Here is an 18,348-nt window from a genome sequence, read left to right on the forward strand (position 1 = left end):
TACTGTAATTTTTCTTACCAATTCAGTAAATCCCGAGATTCTTGAAGGAAACAATGCATATATATTACATACATGTTCCTAACTTAAAGGAGTGTCTAACAGTTAATTTGCAAACATCAACACTTTAAAGACAGAATGATATTTGAAACATCTTTAAAGACCCTTGCAATACCCACATCTTATTTTATAGCAAATGTATATAGTATTTTTTTTTTAAATACTTGATGGTAACCCCCCAAAATTTGGCACCGTGCCCACCAAAGCTTGATTTATCCGCTCTTGCTCACTACTAAAATTGCATGATTACTCCCTGGTATAAAGTTAAGCAGCTGTTTTCTGAAGGAGGGCCTTTATATCAAATTTAGGCAAAATCATTAGAATTCGTAATTACACTGGAAGCACACAAAACACCCATTCATGCCACTGGTATTCTCACAAGAAGAACGATGGGAGGGAGAAGAGAACCTGGGAGGATTCCCCAGGTGCGCCACCACCCAGCACTCCCCAGGTTCTGATTCTGCAAATATTTATACAAGCTATCAGTTGAGAACCTAAGTGGTTGTACATGAGTTCAGAACAGAGCTACTTGCTTGTTCATAAAAGCTATTCATGTGTGCATGTTCATCAAAAGAGGGATTCAGTTAAGACATGGCCACAGCTTTGGATAAAGTACAAGAGGCAGCCAGCAGAGGGTAACAATGATGTTTGTGTCAAAACCACACCACCACCACGAGTTATTTTCCTGGAAATAAAAGATTGGCACATGTCATTAATATCATTTTAAAAATACTTTATTTTTTTAAACCATTAAGGCAAAAACATATTTCAAAGTAACTGTGTTTACATTCAGTCTTACAGGATGACATTTTTCTTTTTAAAGCACATAGGTTCCTACCAGTCTCTATACAAACACTGACTCCAACCTCTTATTTTTTAAGAAGTGAAAAAAAAATCAGAATGTAAAAAAGAAGAAAAATGTTTAGTTCAAGTTTTTTCATTCTCGATCAGTAGGCTGGTAACATTTGAGAATCCATTATCATATTTAGCTATATGTAATTTTTACATACACAAGTGAGTGACTGTCTTTCCTACAAATCCCTGTGAGACCAGGGCTTCCATTCTTTCTTGAAAATGTCATTTGCATTGCTCTGACAGAAAGAAACTTGGGAACTCGGCTTGAATTAGTGGTATTTTACTGGAAACATGCATTCCATGAGAATTAGGTTTGACTACTCCCTGCAAGAACTGTCTGCTCTTTAAAACAAAACATACCCAAAAACTCCTATAAAAATAAAAAAGGTGGCTGGAAACAATGATTTTTTTTCTTTAATATTGATATCTTGATTGATATAATTAAACACTTGTTAGCTCTACTTATCAGAGTTTGGCAACACTAACCAAAATGTGCTTTTTTTGTGTCATATCAGATAACAGACAATTTAAGACATGATAAAGTGTTTTAACATCATGATGTAATTAAACTGTTGTTATATTCCTAAAGAAAGAGCAATTGTAAAAATTGTGAAATAGCAGGAGCAATATGAAATGCAGCTCATCTGAGAAGCTGATAAACCAGATGTCAAACAGTAAAAAGGGGTGTTCTTAAAACCTGTAACACTAAAACTTTGATTAGCTGTGTTATTACTAAAGAAATAACTAAAGCCATAAATGTTTGTCCACTTCTGAAATGAGAGAAAAATATTTGTGGATACATGGCTTCACACATCCCGCCATCCCACAGGATTCATTTGTCTAGGGAGCAGGGTGAATGACTCAGAAGCAGCTTCCTCCCCTTCTCTGCACCACAGGACGCACATCATCAGTCTGCTCAGTGAAGAGCTGCCCAAGGGAGCTCGTGGTGAGCACCCGCACACAGCATCACTAACAGCCCTCAACGGTGCAGCAGTACTAACAAGAAGGAGGGCATGGAATCATAGAACAAGGGCAAAGGCACTGTGTTTTCATGAAGGCAATCCCTACACTAGCCAGCTATTATGTGGCAAAACATACCTGTAGTATGCGAATGTGCAGAGGTAGTAAGTCTGGATGTGAACAGCACTCGGCGTGGTTATTTGCATATGAATCACCGAGCAGTTTTGCTAATCTTACAATTCCTGCTGCACATCAATATTGAATGTTTACACTCCTACACAGTGGGAGGAGAATACACTATTTGCATGTTGCCAGTATTTTGGTTGGTTAATATTTTCCACCACCATTTTTTTTTCTTTCAGGGGTAAAGAATGCCATAAAACTTTTTGCATTGATTATGCGCTTTTCTTCCATAACAGGGATTACTGTACATGCATACCCAACCTGAGAAAATACACCAAAATACTTAAAAATGGCTTTAAGTACCTTACACCTGATCTTGCGGTCCAGTCCTTATTTAAAGCCGAGCCTGTAATGAGCTTAATCTCTTTTGTGCATGTAGCCTATCCCTCAAATTTCAGCTCATCTGAAATTGAGGTCCCTGCAGTAGAAATTCTGTTTTCAAACATCCTTGCAGAGGCATCTGACAAGATAGCACTAGTACAATCAAGAAGATCAAGGGAAAGATGGAAAGGAAAAAAAAACAGCTTCAGAAACTGAAAAAGCTTTAAGAACTGTAAGCACTTTAGGGAAAACAGAAGAGGAATACCCTTGCCCAGGACGGGCTTAGTTAACAGTGAATTTAGATCACATATTTGCAATGTAAAGTGATATATCTGATGGTACCTTTTACAGGTTGTGTTTTTTCCATTGCTGCTTAAGAAATTCAGAAAAGTAGCTGTAGGTTACCACAAGAAAGTTCAGTAGAGCTTTAAAAAATTTGACAAAAACATCGTAATAGACAACATACCTGCATGATAACGCTGACCAAGTAAAAATTTCAAGCTGCAGCAATTTGGGAAATACAATTTTATCTATTAAAAATAAGATACAGTAAGTATAAATCATCGCAGGAACATTCCTGGTACATTTTGCTCCTACACCAGGATTCATTAGCGGGAGCACTGGAGGCACATATTGTCACACCTGAATCACAGGACACAGAATACCCATGAAAAGGCTCTGAATTCATCTCTACTTAAAACTGTAAAGGGAACACTCCTATTGAAATACCATTATTGGCTTTCCTGTGTTTTATTTTGCACTGCCAAATTACTTTTTAAAAACACATCTATAAGAACTGCAGATCAACCTCCATGCAGATAAAAGGAAATAATTATCAATATACATTATTTCTAGTAAAATTTCTCAGAGAAAAAAATTTCTCAGAAAATAACAATAATGCAGTACTTAGAGAATCTACCTCTTTTTAGTTCTTTTCAGTCTTTTGAGGAAAATAAACTACTATACTGTGCTGTAAAGCAAAGATGAACTTATTTATCTTTACTGTTGGTGAACTTGAGTTAAAACATTGATAATATTAACTCTGTTTTGAAATTAGAGCTCTTCCTAACCTAGACTTACTTCTATTAAGATGAAATAAAATGAAGTCTATGTTCTATGTGAAAGTACATTTTAAAATTTGGTTACAATTATCAATACCAATAATTGGTAAGTTGCAGAATTTCTGATACTTCACGAATGATAGAGGAATAAAGACTACACGGGAATAAACAGCTGTTTGTCTTTGACTTCAGGCCCACCATCCTTACCCATAAAAGTAAATCTTTCCTCACTGTACAAAACGGTTCACAAGATAAAGTACGAAACACATATTTAAATTAAATAATTTACATATTTTTCTTAAAGCACCTCTGTAATATAATTTAGTGAAAGTTTATACCTTGCAATTATATTGTTATTTTACAAATTGAAACATGAAGAAACAGTATTACATTAAATTAAAATATCCCACAGTACATAATATTATCAATACTCTTAGATCAAACCCACATATAATTTAAATCTCTAGTAAGAGGATAGCAAAGCTGATTCAATCTAGACTAAAAAAAACAAAAAGGCAACTTATTATCAAGAAAGCACTTGAGATATAAGCAAGTATCAGATACCATACTACACCTTACATATCAACACTTACTAAAGGATTAGGGTTTTCAGGGAAGGACCATTATTTATAAGAACTTATGCTTAAGTAATATCTCAACAGCTGCAAATGCATTTGTTAAATGCAGTTGCAGATTTTCAACTAAGTAACATGGTTGCTTTTAAGGAGAGACAGAGCTGAAATTGTTCCTCTTCAGACAGAGTAGAGGCAGCTATGGTGTAACCTCCAGTTTCTCTGTCATAGATGCTAACTTGTCCAGGCTTTCCATTAGAAATAAGGAGGAAATTCAAATTTAATATTATGTGACCCAGCTCTCGTGATGAGTAAATCTCCAAAGCTTTAGCAGTTTGAATAAACAAACAAATGTTTAGATGCTTATTATAAGCTCTTTGATTTGCAAACTTGTGCTAGCTCTCTCATGAGAACGGACTTAGTGCAACTGCTGGTATTTCCTAAATCTGTGCAGGCCAGAAATAAAGCTAAAATATGCTCTTTGGCAACACTTCAGCTTTCTAGCAGCTGGCTAGAACCAAAGCACAAAGGCACATGGAAATGGCAATTAAATAAAAAAAAAAAAAAAAAAAAGAAAAATTCTTTAAATGCCAAGAAAGATTCAATTTCTGTAAGTGGAAAGCATTCCTGTCTATTGCCAGACAATTAGTTTTTTAAAATGAAAGTGGACATCTGAAATTTAACAGGTACAATGTAACTTTTTGTTTTTTAAGGACAGCTGTGCACAGAAAATAGCACACCTTTAAACAAAATATTAGAGATGTAAAAATGAATATTAGATTTCCCTAATGTTTGACACAAATTGTTTTGTTTGTTTGTTTTCCCTCCCCTCTATCAAAGTACCTCTTGGATCCCAATAAAGCAAAAAAACAAACAACCCTAAAAATTGAATAGGTTGTAGGTTTGTTGAAAACGTTAAGTTGTACCATTGCTCCCTAGGATTTTTCTCTATCCGCTTGTGGTCTCTTTTTCTAAGCTATTTGTGGGTACCTGGTGCCTAACCAGGGCTCTTCAGTGCTATGATATTAAAATAACTTAGTGTAGGTATGAATCAGATCAAAACTATACATAACAAGCCAGTAAGCCTTTAACAAATCTTTATCCTAAAATCTGATCATTTTATTTCCCTCCATAGATTAAAATATTAGACAATCTCTAAAAGGTGGAGATGCTGAAGGCTCCTCAGTAATACATATAAAACTTGGCAGACTCCAAAATTCCAGAAAATGAACACAAATGGAGTCATTTGTTGACATCTGGTTGGCAAATGCCTACTGCAGTCATCTACAGAAGTAGCCGATGTGTACTTTGTTAGTACGCTTTATTAGATGTGTAATGTTGCAATTAAGAACTTCTTTTGTACATTAACACTCAGGAAGTGAATTGTCTGCTCTGTGTCATTCTTCGAAGATACTGTGGATATGTGCACACTGCAACCCTGCAGACAGCGGAATTTATCCAGAATTTTAGGCTACATTAACATTTCATTCATATTTCTGTAATTCACAATGTGTTCTTTCCATATGTTTAAAGGTCCATGATTTAATTTAAAACAGAAATCAAATGCCATTGTCCAAGGAATTATTAAAAATATGCATGCTTTTTTAAATAATAAAAAAAAGAAAATGCATCCAGAATAGGAAAAACACAAATTACTCACTTTCCTAAAGCGTATGGTGGGATCCTTTTACAGAGCAGCTGCATTATGCTTTCCACTGAACAATGCTGTTTTCAATTCTTCATAATTTTGCCAAAGTTAAGTATTCATTATTAAATTTTCCATGTTTTTGAAAAGTTTCAGTAAAGTGTTTTAGCCAATTTTGAAAACAAGAACAGAGAAAATACATTTTGTCTGCAGTGATTGTGTCTGTTTGTTTGTTTTTAATGAGAAACTTCAGTACATGCAAACAATGGAACAGCACTTTCAAATTTGCGTTTTGCCCACATCTGAGTTTTGGGGAAAAAAATGCAGCTTGCATTTAAGACTCAGCTTAAGACAGTTTGCTATTAGTCTCCAAAGTTAGAATTTAGACTGCCATCAGCTGCGCTGAGTGTGCTAAGCACTGCACTACACACTTCCTATAGATGGATGCCATGCCACATGTACAGATCCTTAGTATGCCATCATGACATTTTGACACTTTTTTTTTTTATTGGAGTAAGCAGTAGAGCATATCCATGGCCTAAAGCCCACAGCCCATAGTAAGGCAAGGCCGAATTGAAGAATCAAGCAGCATCATTGCTAAAATCCTCTTGTTGTTTCTGAGGGCATACTGTATGTTGCTGCAAGACAGACAACAACACATTTCTCATCCACTGTTTCCTGGTAAGACAAACAAACTTCTCTTAATTAAGTGTTAGAAGTACTTGTAACATAATGCTTATAAGACCCAGCTGGGGAGAGCAGAAGGTAGTTGACAGGGAAGGTGAGGGAGTTTTGTGCATATGCATCTATTGCTCCTATCCTGCCTTAGATGGTCACCAAATGTAAGGCTGATGCTTTAGTATTTCACACTAAGACCTGTGCTAATGGCCATCACCTAGATAAAGAACAAATTATTTTCAAATCTGTAATTTGACCAGTCAGTGTTTAGCCATGCCAGTGGGCCTTTAAAAAACAAATGTCGTGACAAAAATAAGCCTCATTTTATGATGCTCTCACTTTATCCAACTTATTTGTTTCAGTAAAGGTTTAAGATTCTGAAGTCTTCGAACATGCTACAATAAAACAAGCACAATGTGTTCTCCTGTGCAACTGAAAGCTTAACTATTGTGAAAATACTAAGATTGGCTTCTGATTATTTTGTGTTATGAAACTGAGAGTAAAATAAGGGAATAATAAAAGGAAATTACCAGTATTATATAGGAATTTATGTAGAAATACCAGGAAATTACCAATAAAAAGGAAATTAAAAAATGTCAAGAAAAAGAAATAGTACAGTGCTTTGCATGCAACTAGTATTTGCTTTCACATTTTGTGCATTAATCTCTGATAAAGGACCCTGTAAATACCGAAGTCAAGCAGTTTCCTTTTGGCTTATGTTGCATCAAGAATAAGTACTCTTGTAAAACCACCATATGCCCTCAGGTACTCTCGACTGTACTCTCTTTCATATTACACAATTAACAAACTCCACTCTTGGTAATACCATCACCTCATCCACTATGGTTGTAAGGACAAGGACAAAACTTGGTGAAATAATCTAGCTATTACCTGTATGGACAAGGCCTATGGAAGAATAGAAATATATCTGAGAGGATAACTGAAAAAAGAAAAAACATAATAGTGTACTCATCAGAAAAGTAAACAAGTTCCAAAGATTCTATACTGCCAAAATACAGGACAAGAAAAAGTGCTTTTCTTATATAATCTTTTCTTCAGAAATGATCACTGAAAAGCTATCACTGTACTGGAGTACTGTGCAGTTGAAATTATTTATTTCTGTACTAGGATCAGATTTTTCAGTCTCTCCAAAACTCAGATTAATTCAAAATTGTAACTTTAAGCCAAAACTGCATCTTGAGCTACTACAAGTTCTCCAAAATACACATAGTATGACATATTTTTCCCCAAGGACATTTTTGTATTTCCTTAAAACCCTTTCCAGACAAGGGTTCCTTTGCTTATCACATTTACTCTTCAAGAAACATCTGAACGGAGCATATCTGTTGTACTTTAGATACCACTTAGGATTTTATTTAATTTCTCAAAAGTACTTTTCAACATGCTAATCCCAAGGTACACCAATGTCATACTATATGAAGCTCTACTGCACTTCATGAAATTCAAGCAGTGGCACATCAAAGTCTTTCAAAATTTTTAGAAGTGTATATGCAATAATATCAAACCATTTGATACACCTAGACTGACTGCCTTTAAGAAAAATCATTAGTTGGTTCTCAGTAATTACCGTTAGCCAAGAATGTGTAATCTTCATGTATATATAGCTGGAAAGAATTTGCTGAATTTGTTATTTTAACTCTAAATGACTAAGCCAAGAGGAAATATATGTATTTTTTTTTCATTTCTGTTACTTAGCATTCTGATTTATTATACAAATATGAATTCCTTACCAATCTTCAGATTTCCAAATAAAAGAACCGCTGCAAGACACTTCATGAGCATTATAATCAGTGTTTTTCTGCAGAACTCTTTCAAAAGAGAAAAGAACCCAAACCAAAAGTGTAGCACTCCAGTTACCTAGCTTTTAAACTGTTCACGCACTGAACTGAGTGATCAGCCGATAACCGAGTAGTTTTGCTCCCATCTATTATTAATATTGCTGTTGTCTTTAAATATTGTGGAAAAAATACTAAAAATCCTTAATACATATCCCTGTAGATTTCTTGTAGTAAAGGGTGTAAATGTGCATCAGATTCAGTCTTCTTGATTATCTGAACAAGTTGAGCATGTTCTGTGACAAGTTGTCGGAGGTCAGCCATTTTTTGAAGAAGTTTTGGGAAGAGGAAGGTATCATCAGGATGGTTGGTTTGCAAATGAAGTTTCAGTACGTGCACAATGCTCTCTTGCATTTTTTCAATGTGTCCTACATTTACAAGACCAGGACGATCTATTCTCAAAACAAACAGAAAAATACATGTCATAATTTTAAAAATATTCTTTATTATATGCTACTTCAAAGATTCTAGGTTGTAGGCTACAGTGTAAATTTACATTATACACTAAGGGCAATGAAAATATTCTCATTAATTTCAACAGGTTTGAAACAGGCTCAAAGTAAATCTTTATTACAGTAATAATAGCAATAGAAAAGTAGTCTTTTGTTACCCCTCAGGACAGATTGTTTTCAATGCCCACAGTTACTTGAGGAGAGAGTTCATAGTACTAAATACAACCCATGCTACAAAAGCAAGGAAAAGAAACATAAAACACCCTCCACCCTGGAAATGAACAATCAGCAAGAGTCAAAGATGAGCAAAGCTATAACCTGCATCTGCCTCCAATCTCTTTACAAACTGTTTTTCTGCCCATTTTGTAGATAAAAATACTGTTTTCTACCCAGTCCTAAACTCATAAAAAATCTGCCAAGCCCCAAACAAAAACACACCATCACACTTCACGTTCCATTTTTAAAAATGCAGAGTAATTAGACCCCTCTCTAACTTGAAAATTTGCTGCCTTGAAGAACAAATACGTAGTGCTTACCTCCACAGCAAATGATGGCAGCGACAAAAAGGGATATATCGCTATCATCCAATTCCAGTGCATTGAATTTCATTGCAAAATCAAATTTTGGCTCCATTATATCACAGAATGGCTTTCTCAGACTTTTCAGGAACTCCCGTGTTATAAAACCATTTCCATAGGCTACCAGCATCCCATCCTTGTTCATTACAGATGCTAACATAGCAAAGATGGCTTCATAAACTCCGTATTTCAACAGCGTCACTTGATCATTCAAGTCAAGATTGGAGAAGCCAGGGATAGATTTGGCAAATTCAGTAAGTTCTGTGACAGTCTCTACAGAAGTACACTGGCAGCAGTGGAAGATTCGAACTTCTGCTTCCTTATTCTGAATTCCATTGGCTACCAGTTTTGCCACAAGGGTCTTCTCTGCCATGCACAAGGTATCCATATCATGTATAACAAATGGCTACAGAGAAAACAGTATTAATTCATTGACAAAATCAAAGCTATTAATCATCGGTTTCCTAAACAACTGAATTTTGATGAACCTTATAAGTTTCATACTAATCAGTTTTCATCTATCAATAAACTTTGAGTTCTTTCATATTTCTGCATAAAGAGAAACCACACATTACTGAACTACAAAATGCAATGTGTTAGATCAAGTCTGCCCTGCAAATGACTCAGCAAAAAACAAAATGTAAATATGCATGACGTATTCGCAATGAATATCCAGAAGTACTGTGTGTAGTATATATATATATCCATCTCAGAGTAAGACCCACAAGGTTCTCAAAAGACGTGTATTACCTTCTCCAGAAGTCCAGGTTATTCTTCCTACTTTCCTATAAATTCCTAAACTAACTACACTTGATGCACATCATGATGCTTTCCTGAAGTATCCTAAGGGGAATACAGACAATCATTCGAATATAGGACAGCATGTTTACACAAGAACGTGACTCATCTATTACTCTTGGGTTCATTATCAGATTTTCATAGACTAGGTCTCAGCTGTTCTTCCACATAAATTCAGCTCACCTTTCTAGCTACTGTTAGAGCTAAGTCATCTTTAAACCCAGATCCCACTAGAATGTCAGACAACACTAAATTTCAGTCTTGATCACCATCTTTTCCATAAATAAAAACCCCTCTATTTAAAAAAGGTACGTGCATTACAATATGATGAGCTGGTCTCTTAAAAGCATCACATAAAGAAGCGTTCCCACTTTCTTAAGAATCAACCAGAACTCAAAAATATTTTGATATATATCTGAAGAGCAGTAATCAAAACAAAACAAAGGACTATTTATGAAAGAAAAACAAAGAAGCAAACAAACAAAACAAACAAACAAAGAAAAAAAACAATGCTTCCCAGTCTATCAAAGTCATGGCAATTGGCCTTGAACATAAATGTTATCTCCTTAAATGCTAAGCAAAGTACCATCTCTATGCTGTTTTGCTTGTCTCAGATTTTTTTGTATTCCTTTATAAATAGAATTCACTTATTTTACTTAGAAAACTGTAAAACATTAAATTTTCCCTACAGTCCACTGGACCACTTTGAATGTTGTACACTTTTTCAAGTGCTTAGAACAATTCCATCACATTTCTGTACTTAGTACAGAACTTTTTATGTGCAGGTGGATATGAGAGAAAAGCAGCAGAACAATCAAACACCACTTTTTGAACTTTGTTAGATGTAATCTGTCATGCAAATTCTTTTGGAATTTATCATCATTTCAATATGCAGAAAACAGGTAATGCCAAGGTCTTGGGATCCAAATTTAAAAAGGACATCTCGTCATCATGAAAAATGCTAGTTTGTTCTGAGATGAGTTATAGTGATGCCAAGAATTAGGATTCTCTGAAATGAAATGTTAATGCATAGTTCAGAAACAGGTGGATTATTAATTACCAACAACCCCCTCAAAATTTGTTTTTGTTAAAAGATTTTTTTTCCCAGAAGAGATAATGAAATAGCTGAAAAACTCTCTCCTTTTTCCTGAAGATTGAAGAATAAAGGAACACCCTGTTTGCAATATATTAGCTCTGATTCCTCATCAATTTTTACTTGTAAATTCAATAGGATACATGCGAGCTACTATTACCTGGTTAATCAGATGACTATAATCTGAGAGCCATTACATCAACTTCATCCCATAAATACAAACACAAAAATTAAGATGTAGAGATCTAGGATCCCTGCATGTATATTAAATATTGCAATTTATGATTCTGACGTGGTAGCAAGCTTGAAAAGGGCTATGTGGAGATAGCTACTTGGTAAGGTGTTAAAGCATGGTATTTACTGTAGGCTTATGTCAGCTTGTACCCCCAAAAAGGTTTATGGCTTATGGTTGTTCTTAATTTTTAAGCACCTCATCAACCCAGAGAAAAAGACTGGCATTATTCATGTGTTTCTCTTTTAATATAGAAGCTTGTATGCTTGTCTAGACTAGACTATAATAGGCCAAATTCTGTAATTTCGAAGACAGGTTGCTTACAATTTTCATAATGCTTATTCCCAGAGTTACACAATTTTTATTATGTTATACTTAAAATATCTTCCCCCCCAGATTCATCCTGAAAGTAAGACTCCTATTTTACCACTGATTTTATCTTCTCTATATGATAAATCACAATAGAATTAAAGAAATTGTAGCTAAAGTGAAACAAGTCAGTCCTTACAATCTTGTGTGCTACAGAACAAAAAGCAGTTGATAGCAGAACCTAGACCAAGTTCTTCATTGTCCAATGTTGATTTCCTTGCTGTATTCAATCATTTCTAGGAAAGTTATGCACATTGTCAAAACAGTATGGCTCACAGTTAAATCTCAAAGATGTTGTGCAACTGGTGAGTAAATATTGCACAATACATATTAATTAGTAATGACCAAAGTACTATAAGTAAAAATTCATAGAGAACATGTAACATATAACAGTTTGTTATATGAGAACATATAACAGTTTGTTATAAAATCTTGGATAAATTATCCTGTAAGAAAAATAAACGGTACAGCATACATGTCATCAGAAACTTGTTTGCTTCTCCTTTTCAAAATAACCATACATTTAAGACCAGGAAGGCTGCATGAGGAAGTGGGAAGAACTGTTAACAAAGAATTACAAACTCAAGTTCTCTTTCCTCTCCTACCATTTATACTGCTGTGATTAGAACAAGAGTCATTCAGAGCTTCTGTACGCCCTAGAAGATAACAGTATTTATCCTGGTATCTGTCGCTGAAAAGCATTTGAATTATTTTTTTCCCCGACTTTCACACTAGGAAATTAAATCTGAACCATTTTCCCCCACCCATAGCAAGAGGTATTCACATTCTGTTTCTTGATTAAGAACTAAATTTATTTCCCTTATCTCTCTACTATAATTTAAGGTTCCTAAAACTTTTTATTGTTCTTATAGTGGCTAAAAGCAATTACATTTACTACAGGTATTCTTTTTTGTATATTTCATTTCCATATTAGCATGTTATTTATTTTCTGAAAGATTTGCTTACAAGTTTAACAAATCATTGTACCACCTTACGTGCTTTCCAGCTTTACTTTTAAGTTACAGCAAAAGTACTTACTGGATTGTTATTAGCTTTCCCTGCAAGGATGACTCTGGCTTTAACCTTGTTCATATTGAAGTTTTTCAGGTAAGCATCATGAATTCTTTTAGCAAGTGATTTAAGATCTGCCATTTCTGAATCTTCAATATAACTTTCACCTGTTAGAATTTCTGCCTTCAACTTGGCCTTCTCAGACCTTGGCATTCGTCCAAAACGTATTGCTGATAGGAAGACATAATTGTAAAACAAACATGTTATACAAAAACCTACACCTTTTTCCATTGCTGAATAGAGCAGTAAGATTTTCCATCTAGAAAAACTGAGGTAGAAGTAGCAGACTTACTATGATAAATTCATGAGTGAAGTAGTCTTATCCTTTCCAACACAGACAGTGACTGAGACCCAACTAATGAAACCTGACTCATCAGGTTAGTGTACTACACTGAAAGTAATCAGACATTTCAAAACAAAATCTGGTATCTGCAATGATGTAGAATGCATGCCTTTTTCCTTCTACACTACCTAAGTAGTTGTATCTTTTTCTCTCCTCTTTGTGTTCTGCAATGCCCAACATGAAACTCAAAGCCCACCATGGGAATTCTAAAAAACTAAGTGAGGAAAGTTGTGTCAGGAGCTTAGCAGAGGGCACACACACTGACTGGAGAGATCACAGAATCAGAATTGTAGGGGTTGGAAGGGACCTTGAAAGATCATCAGGTCCAACCCCCCTGCCAAAGCAGGTTCCTTAGAGCAGACTGCTCAGGTAGGCATCCAGACGGGCTTTGAATATCTCCAGAGAAGGAGACTTCACAACCTCCCTGGGCAGCCTGTTCCAGTGCTCTGTCAAAAGATGGCTGGGGGAACTCTGCAGGGAGCAGTGCAGGGAGGTAGGCCAAAATTTCAGTGCTGATTTTGAAATGGCTACGGCATTCAGTTCTTTAGGCACTGGATGTTCAGTTCAATGTATCTGTACTGACTGGAGAGAACAAAACAGACCAGAAACTCTCATTTATGCACAAAGGTTATAGTCAGCAAAATCTCCTCCCAGACCCAGAATCAATAGATTAACTCTTCAAAACTGGAGAGGATGAGAATAGAGTTTGAATATGCAATCCAGTCATTAGTACATCCTTTTGAAAGGCAGATGTGAGTTTGAAACCCCACTGGACATGGTGGTCCTCCCATTTCTTGGGCCAGTGCTCTTGCCATTTAGCACTAAAATAGGCATGTCCACATGCTTCTTCAGTTTCATCTTAAAACTAAAATAACTCCATTTTATAGAGGGGCCTACCCTCTGATAGTAAGCAAGGTTTTGAGAATGCTAATAAAGCTGGTTACTCTTGCCTATTTCAGCAGCTAACCACTGGGAGGACAGAACCTCACTGCTTTGACTGAGCAATTCCAAGCCCGTGCAGAATTAGTGCTTCAACATGCCTAAGGAATCTTCTCATGACACAAGAAGGTGATCTGAGGCATGATCTGCAATGCAGTTTTGGACTTTAATGCAAGTCCTTCTGTGGATGGCCTGCTCTGAATCTGGCCATGGGTCTGTCGGAAGAGTGGAAGAATATCTTCCCTAAACCGAAACTTAGAGGATAGGGGTCATAGGTGTAAATCTAGTTAAGGTTCTTTTCCTGAGAAGCACTGTCTACAAGTTAGCAGTCTTCTCATTCCCTTCAGCCTCCTATATGTTTTCTCCAGTGAAACTGCTGCTTCCTTCAGCTAGAGCACAGGTGCCCACAGTGCTTTAATATAGCATGAAACAGCTTCAACTGAACACTAATCCCTGGCATCCAACACAGCTCCCAGAACCAGAAAGTCAACTTTCCCAATGTCTCTTGCTAGGACTCTAGACTATGCTGCCATAGGCGGCTTTCCCAACCGGGTCCCCACCCCAACTATCTTGACTGCAATGTTTCCTCAGGAAGTTCGTCTCCCAGCCCCCAGCTTTTCATGTAGCCCAGCAACCTACTCCCAAATTGCACCTGCTCCCAAGTTCAGCCTTGACACCATAAGACTTACATAGGGAAAGCAAACTGCTGTCATCCAACTACAATACGCTTTCACGTGGGTTGGCCTCTCCCAGCTTTATCTTCTTTCTTCTCCCCTCTTTACCAAAGTTGCTTAGCAAGCTACATACTGTGCATAAAACTGCCTTGTGGGGGTAATATTGGCATGTAAGCCAGAGTTAAGCCATTAACACAAACAATAATCTAATTCTTAAACTGTATATCTAAATGCTCTGAATTTTTACCATTCCATTTAACAAGCAACGTACTTCTAACTCCTGCCCCACAGTCAGCACACAGTCAGCCCTCCCCCCAACACTCCCTGAACCATCTGCCCAAGAGCTGTTGCACTGTAATCTGCAAAATAATTAAGTCTGGTTTCCTACAGATTTCTTTCCTGTGTCATGCCCTCCCACAATGACCTAGTTCTCCTGCTCCTCTAAAACTCCCCCAGCCAGAACTCTTCCAGTATTGGAACTTGCTTCAATGGCACCAATGGTGTCAAAGTTCTGGGTGAAAAAAAAACCAAACAACTACATTAACAATAATATGGACAAATGAACATTCAACACAATTGTGTAAAATTCACAAGAGTAGATTTAGCAGCTGTTTATCAATTACTTCTACTAGACATTAGGGAAATTGGTGTTGTCCCTCCACCCCCTCCAATCTATACCGTAAAATCTGAGGTTCAACTCATACAAATAAGCATAAAAGTTATCCAAGTGTCTGCTTCCAGAAGCAGATCCTGGGTAGGAACAAGCAAATTATTAATGGCACTCTTACCTACCATTATGCGACATTCCAACTGAAAGGCACTTTTGAAAACGACAGTATTGGCACTTATTACGATTTTTTTTCTGAATTTTGCAGTTGCGATCACATTTATCGTAGATAAGTTTTAATCGAATTGTTCTCCTAAAAAAACCCTATAAGAAGTTTGAGAAGACAATACGTCATGTTAAAGAGTTGTGGCTACTAAACTTTATCATACATGTGATTTTTTAATTGTTTAGTGATATCAGTAGGAAAGCAATATGCAAAGCATAATCTGTCCGAAAGTAAGAATCTCCCACTCTACGTGGTGAAGTGGTGTGTATGAAGGCATATACAGAACGGAAAATAAGATAGCAGGAAGTAGCTTTCAGCTCTTATTCTTGGAAGAGACCTAAGACCCCAGAGTACCAGAGTAATTTGCTTTTAAGGATTAAGTAAAACAGTCACATCCTGGTTTTGCATACATTTTCTGTGTCCTCCGACAGAAACAACCTTAATCTTTCATATGTGTAAGTTACACAAATGCAGAGATTTAACACATCTCTTCTCTATTCAGCAAACGTGAGGGGTATTAAAATGCAGCACAGTGTGTAGAAAGAGCCAAGGACACAAAAATGGGCATTACAGAAAAGGCTATACCTCAGCAGATCTTACCGTGATGTCTTGATACTGCAATGTAATACTAGTCTCATGCTAAGAAGTAATTAAAGGGTTAGCAAAGCTTTTAAAGTCATTGCAACATTTTGCTTCACATGACATAGTAACAGATGTCATTTAGGCTCTGGGGCTTTGGGGCCACATCTGATTATGAACTGGCTCTCCATCTCTTCAAAGGCAAGTAGAGTTTCTAGGATTAATTTATAAGATTTATATTTGAATTATCACCTTCTGACATGGAGCGTGAGAGAAAAATATACACGTATAAAATTAATTCTCTTATCAGACATAAATCTAAAAAAAAAAAAAAAAAAAAGAAAAACTAACACATTAGAAGTAAAATAAAAGAATCTTTTAATTCCTGGGCCATATCACCCCCAAAATTATACATTAATGATAACATTACTTTGCCCCGCAGATATGCACTGGCTCCAAAACTACAAGAGGTACAATACTAAGTGATTTAAGCAGAATGGGGTGGAGATGAAATATTTGGGATTTGTTAGCGTTACAATGGAAATGTAGCAGGCTCGCATGCTTCTCAGGGCTATACTCCCAACACAAATAAAACACTAGTGGAGCAAGTAGGCTTTGATTTTTGGTCACAGTTTAGTGTTTTAAGTTGTTTTAGTGTTTAACTAACTAGTTCCACAAAAGTAGCATTAAAATTGTCATTGTGCATTGCCTCTGCTTGATGAAGGTCTGGTATTGAGTTACGGTAGCCAGTTATGGTATCTGAACAAATTATTTCTCAAAAAAGATCACAGATATGTTTATCATTGAAATAATTTTAATGGCTAGAATTATATTAAACATTTATGAAACAAATGCTTATCTCCATATAACCCTGCAAATAAAGCAACATGATTTAGGCTCTTAAAAAGAAAATTACGACTGTACCTTACAACCTTCACAAGCATGTACTCCGTAATGGTAGCCTGAGGCTTTATCCCCACAAATTCTACATTCAATGTTTAATGCTCCACTGGGTGATTCATCTATGCTACCTGGAGCTGTGGCAAAATTAATGGATGAAGGACTGGATGCTGGTGAAAGGGTGTCTAAAAGAAAAAGGAACACTTCATAAATACTATACTAAACCCACAACAACAAAAAAAGAGCTTATTTTAAAAAATAATCGTGAGTCAGCAGTGAATAATCATAGCCATTAAGTGAATTTGGCATTAAGTGTTTGAAAATAATTCATATTTATATTAACATACAAACACATACAAAATACAAGGCATATCCTGCTAATTTTGATGAGATACAATGTCGACAGACAAAAAGCCTTACTAAGAAAGAAAGAGAAAATCAAGGTTTTTTGGACTTTCCCACATCTAATTTTTTACTTTGGATTTTTCAATTTGTTCTCAGTTTGATGTGAATATGAAATTGTTTAATCCCAAAACTTAAAATAAGTAACTAAGTATTCAAAGAATTTTTCATTTAAACCAAGGAAAATTTCATAAATATAAAAATACACATGTAACTGTCTTCAGGAATAACTAATTTGAAACCAAGAAACAATATTCAACATGTATCTACTACTCAAGACAAACAGTAAAAAAAATGAAAAAGAAAAAAAAATCTACATCAACAACAGAGACCTCCCCCATGGCTTCAAGTCTGTATCACAATATCCATTGAACCTGTCACTCACTCTTTCCAGAAAGGTTATTAAGAGCTCATCTCGCTGTTACCATCTCTTCTGCCAGCATTCAGAATGAGATCTATTACTATAGCATGACAAGAGATGTATTTGTAGCTCAAGCTGAATTAGTCCAGCGCTTGAAGACACACTTAAACGTTCCGCTGACTGAAAAGCTATCATAGTTTTAAATGATCATCTAAACTGAGAATTAAAAGGCAGTTAAACACATCATTTTTCTAAAGAAAAGATTTTATCAAAGTGAAAATATACTCCTTCACATCAGTAAAAAGGCTAAACAAATATTAAAAGGAAGGTAAGAAGAGTGTCTACTTCTAAGATAACCAGGCAATAAGTCTTGCTCAAATATTTTACCTTTTGAGTATAATGGGAAAATAATTTCTGGATTGCTATGCAATGAATGAAACAAACTCTCAATTTTACTACTAGATAACACGTTACAGAACCAACACCTTCCAACTTCTATTATTTCAATTAATATTTACACCTTGTTTGAAGAAAAT

General features: G+C 35.8%; 1 protein-coding gene across 4 annotated transcripts in view; it reads right to left on the reverse strand.

Annotated features, from left to right (window-relative positions):
* Positions 1-769: 769 nt before the first annotated feature.
* The window catches only part of PPARA (peroxisome proliferator activated receptor alpha), a 42,454-nt gene continuing 24,875 nt past the window's right edge, over positions 770-18,348 (reverse strand). For all 4 annotated transcript variants that reach the window (XM_035550827.2, XM_050713685.1, XM_035550829.2 and 1 more), the window contains 5 exons: positions 17,074-17,234; positions 15,530-15,668; positions 12,749-12,951; positions 9,177-9,624; positions 770-8,580 (listed from right to left, as the gene is read on the reverse strand). In XM_035550827.2, the coding sequence (XP_035406720.1) occupies positions 8,333-8,580; positions 9,177-9,624; positions 12,749-12,951; positions 15,530-15,668; positions 17,074-17,234 (1,199 nt within the window). In that variant the 3' untranslated portion in view covers positions 770-8,332. The remainder of the gene's footprint in view (positions 8,581-9,176; positions 9,625-12,748; positions 12,952-15,529; positions 15,669-17,073; positions 17,235-18,348) is intronic.

Source organism: Cygnus atratus, chromosome 1, assembly GCF_013377495.2.
Source record: "Cygnus atratus isolate AKBS03 ecotype Queensland, Australia chromosome 1, CAtr_DNAZoo_HiC_assembly, whole genome shotgun sequence".
In the NCBI taxonomy this organism is placed as follows: Eukaryota; Metazoa; Chordata; class Aves; order Anseriformes; family Anatidae; genus Cygnus; species Cygnus atratus.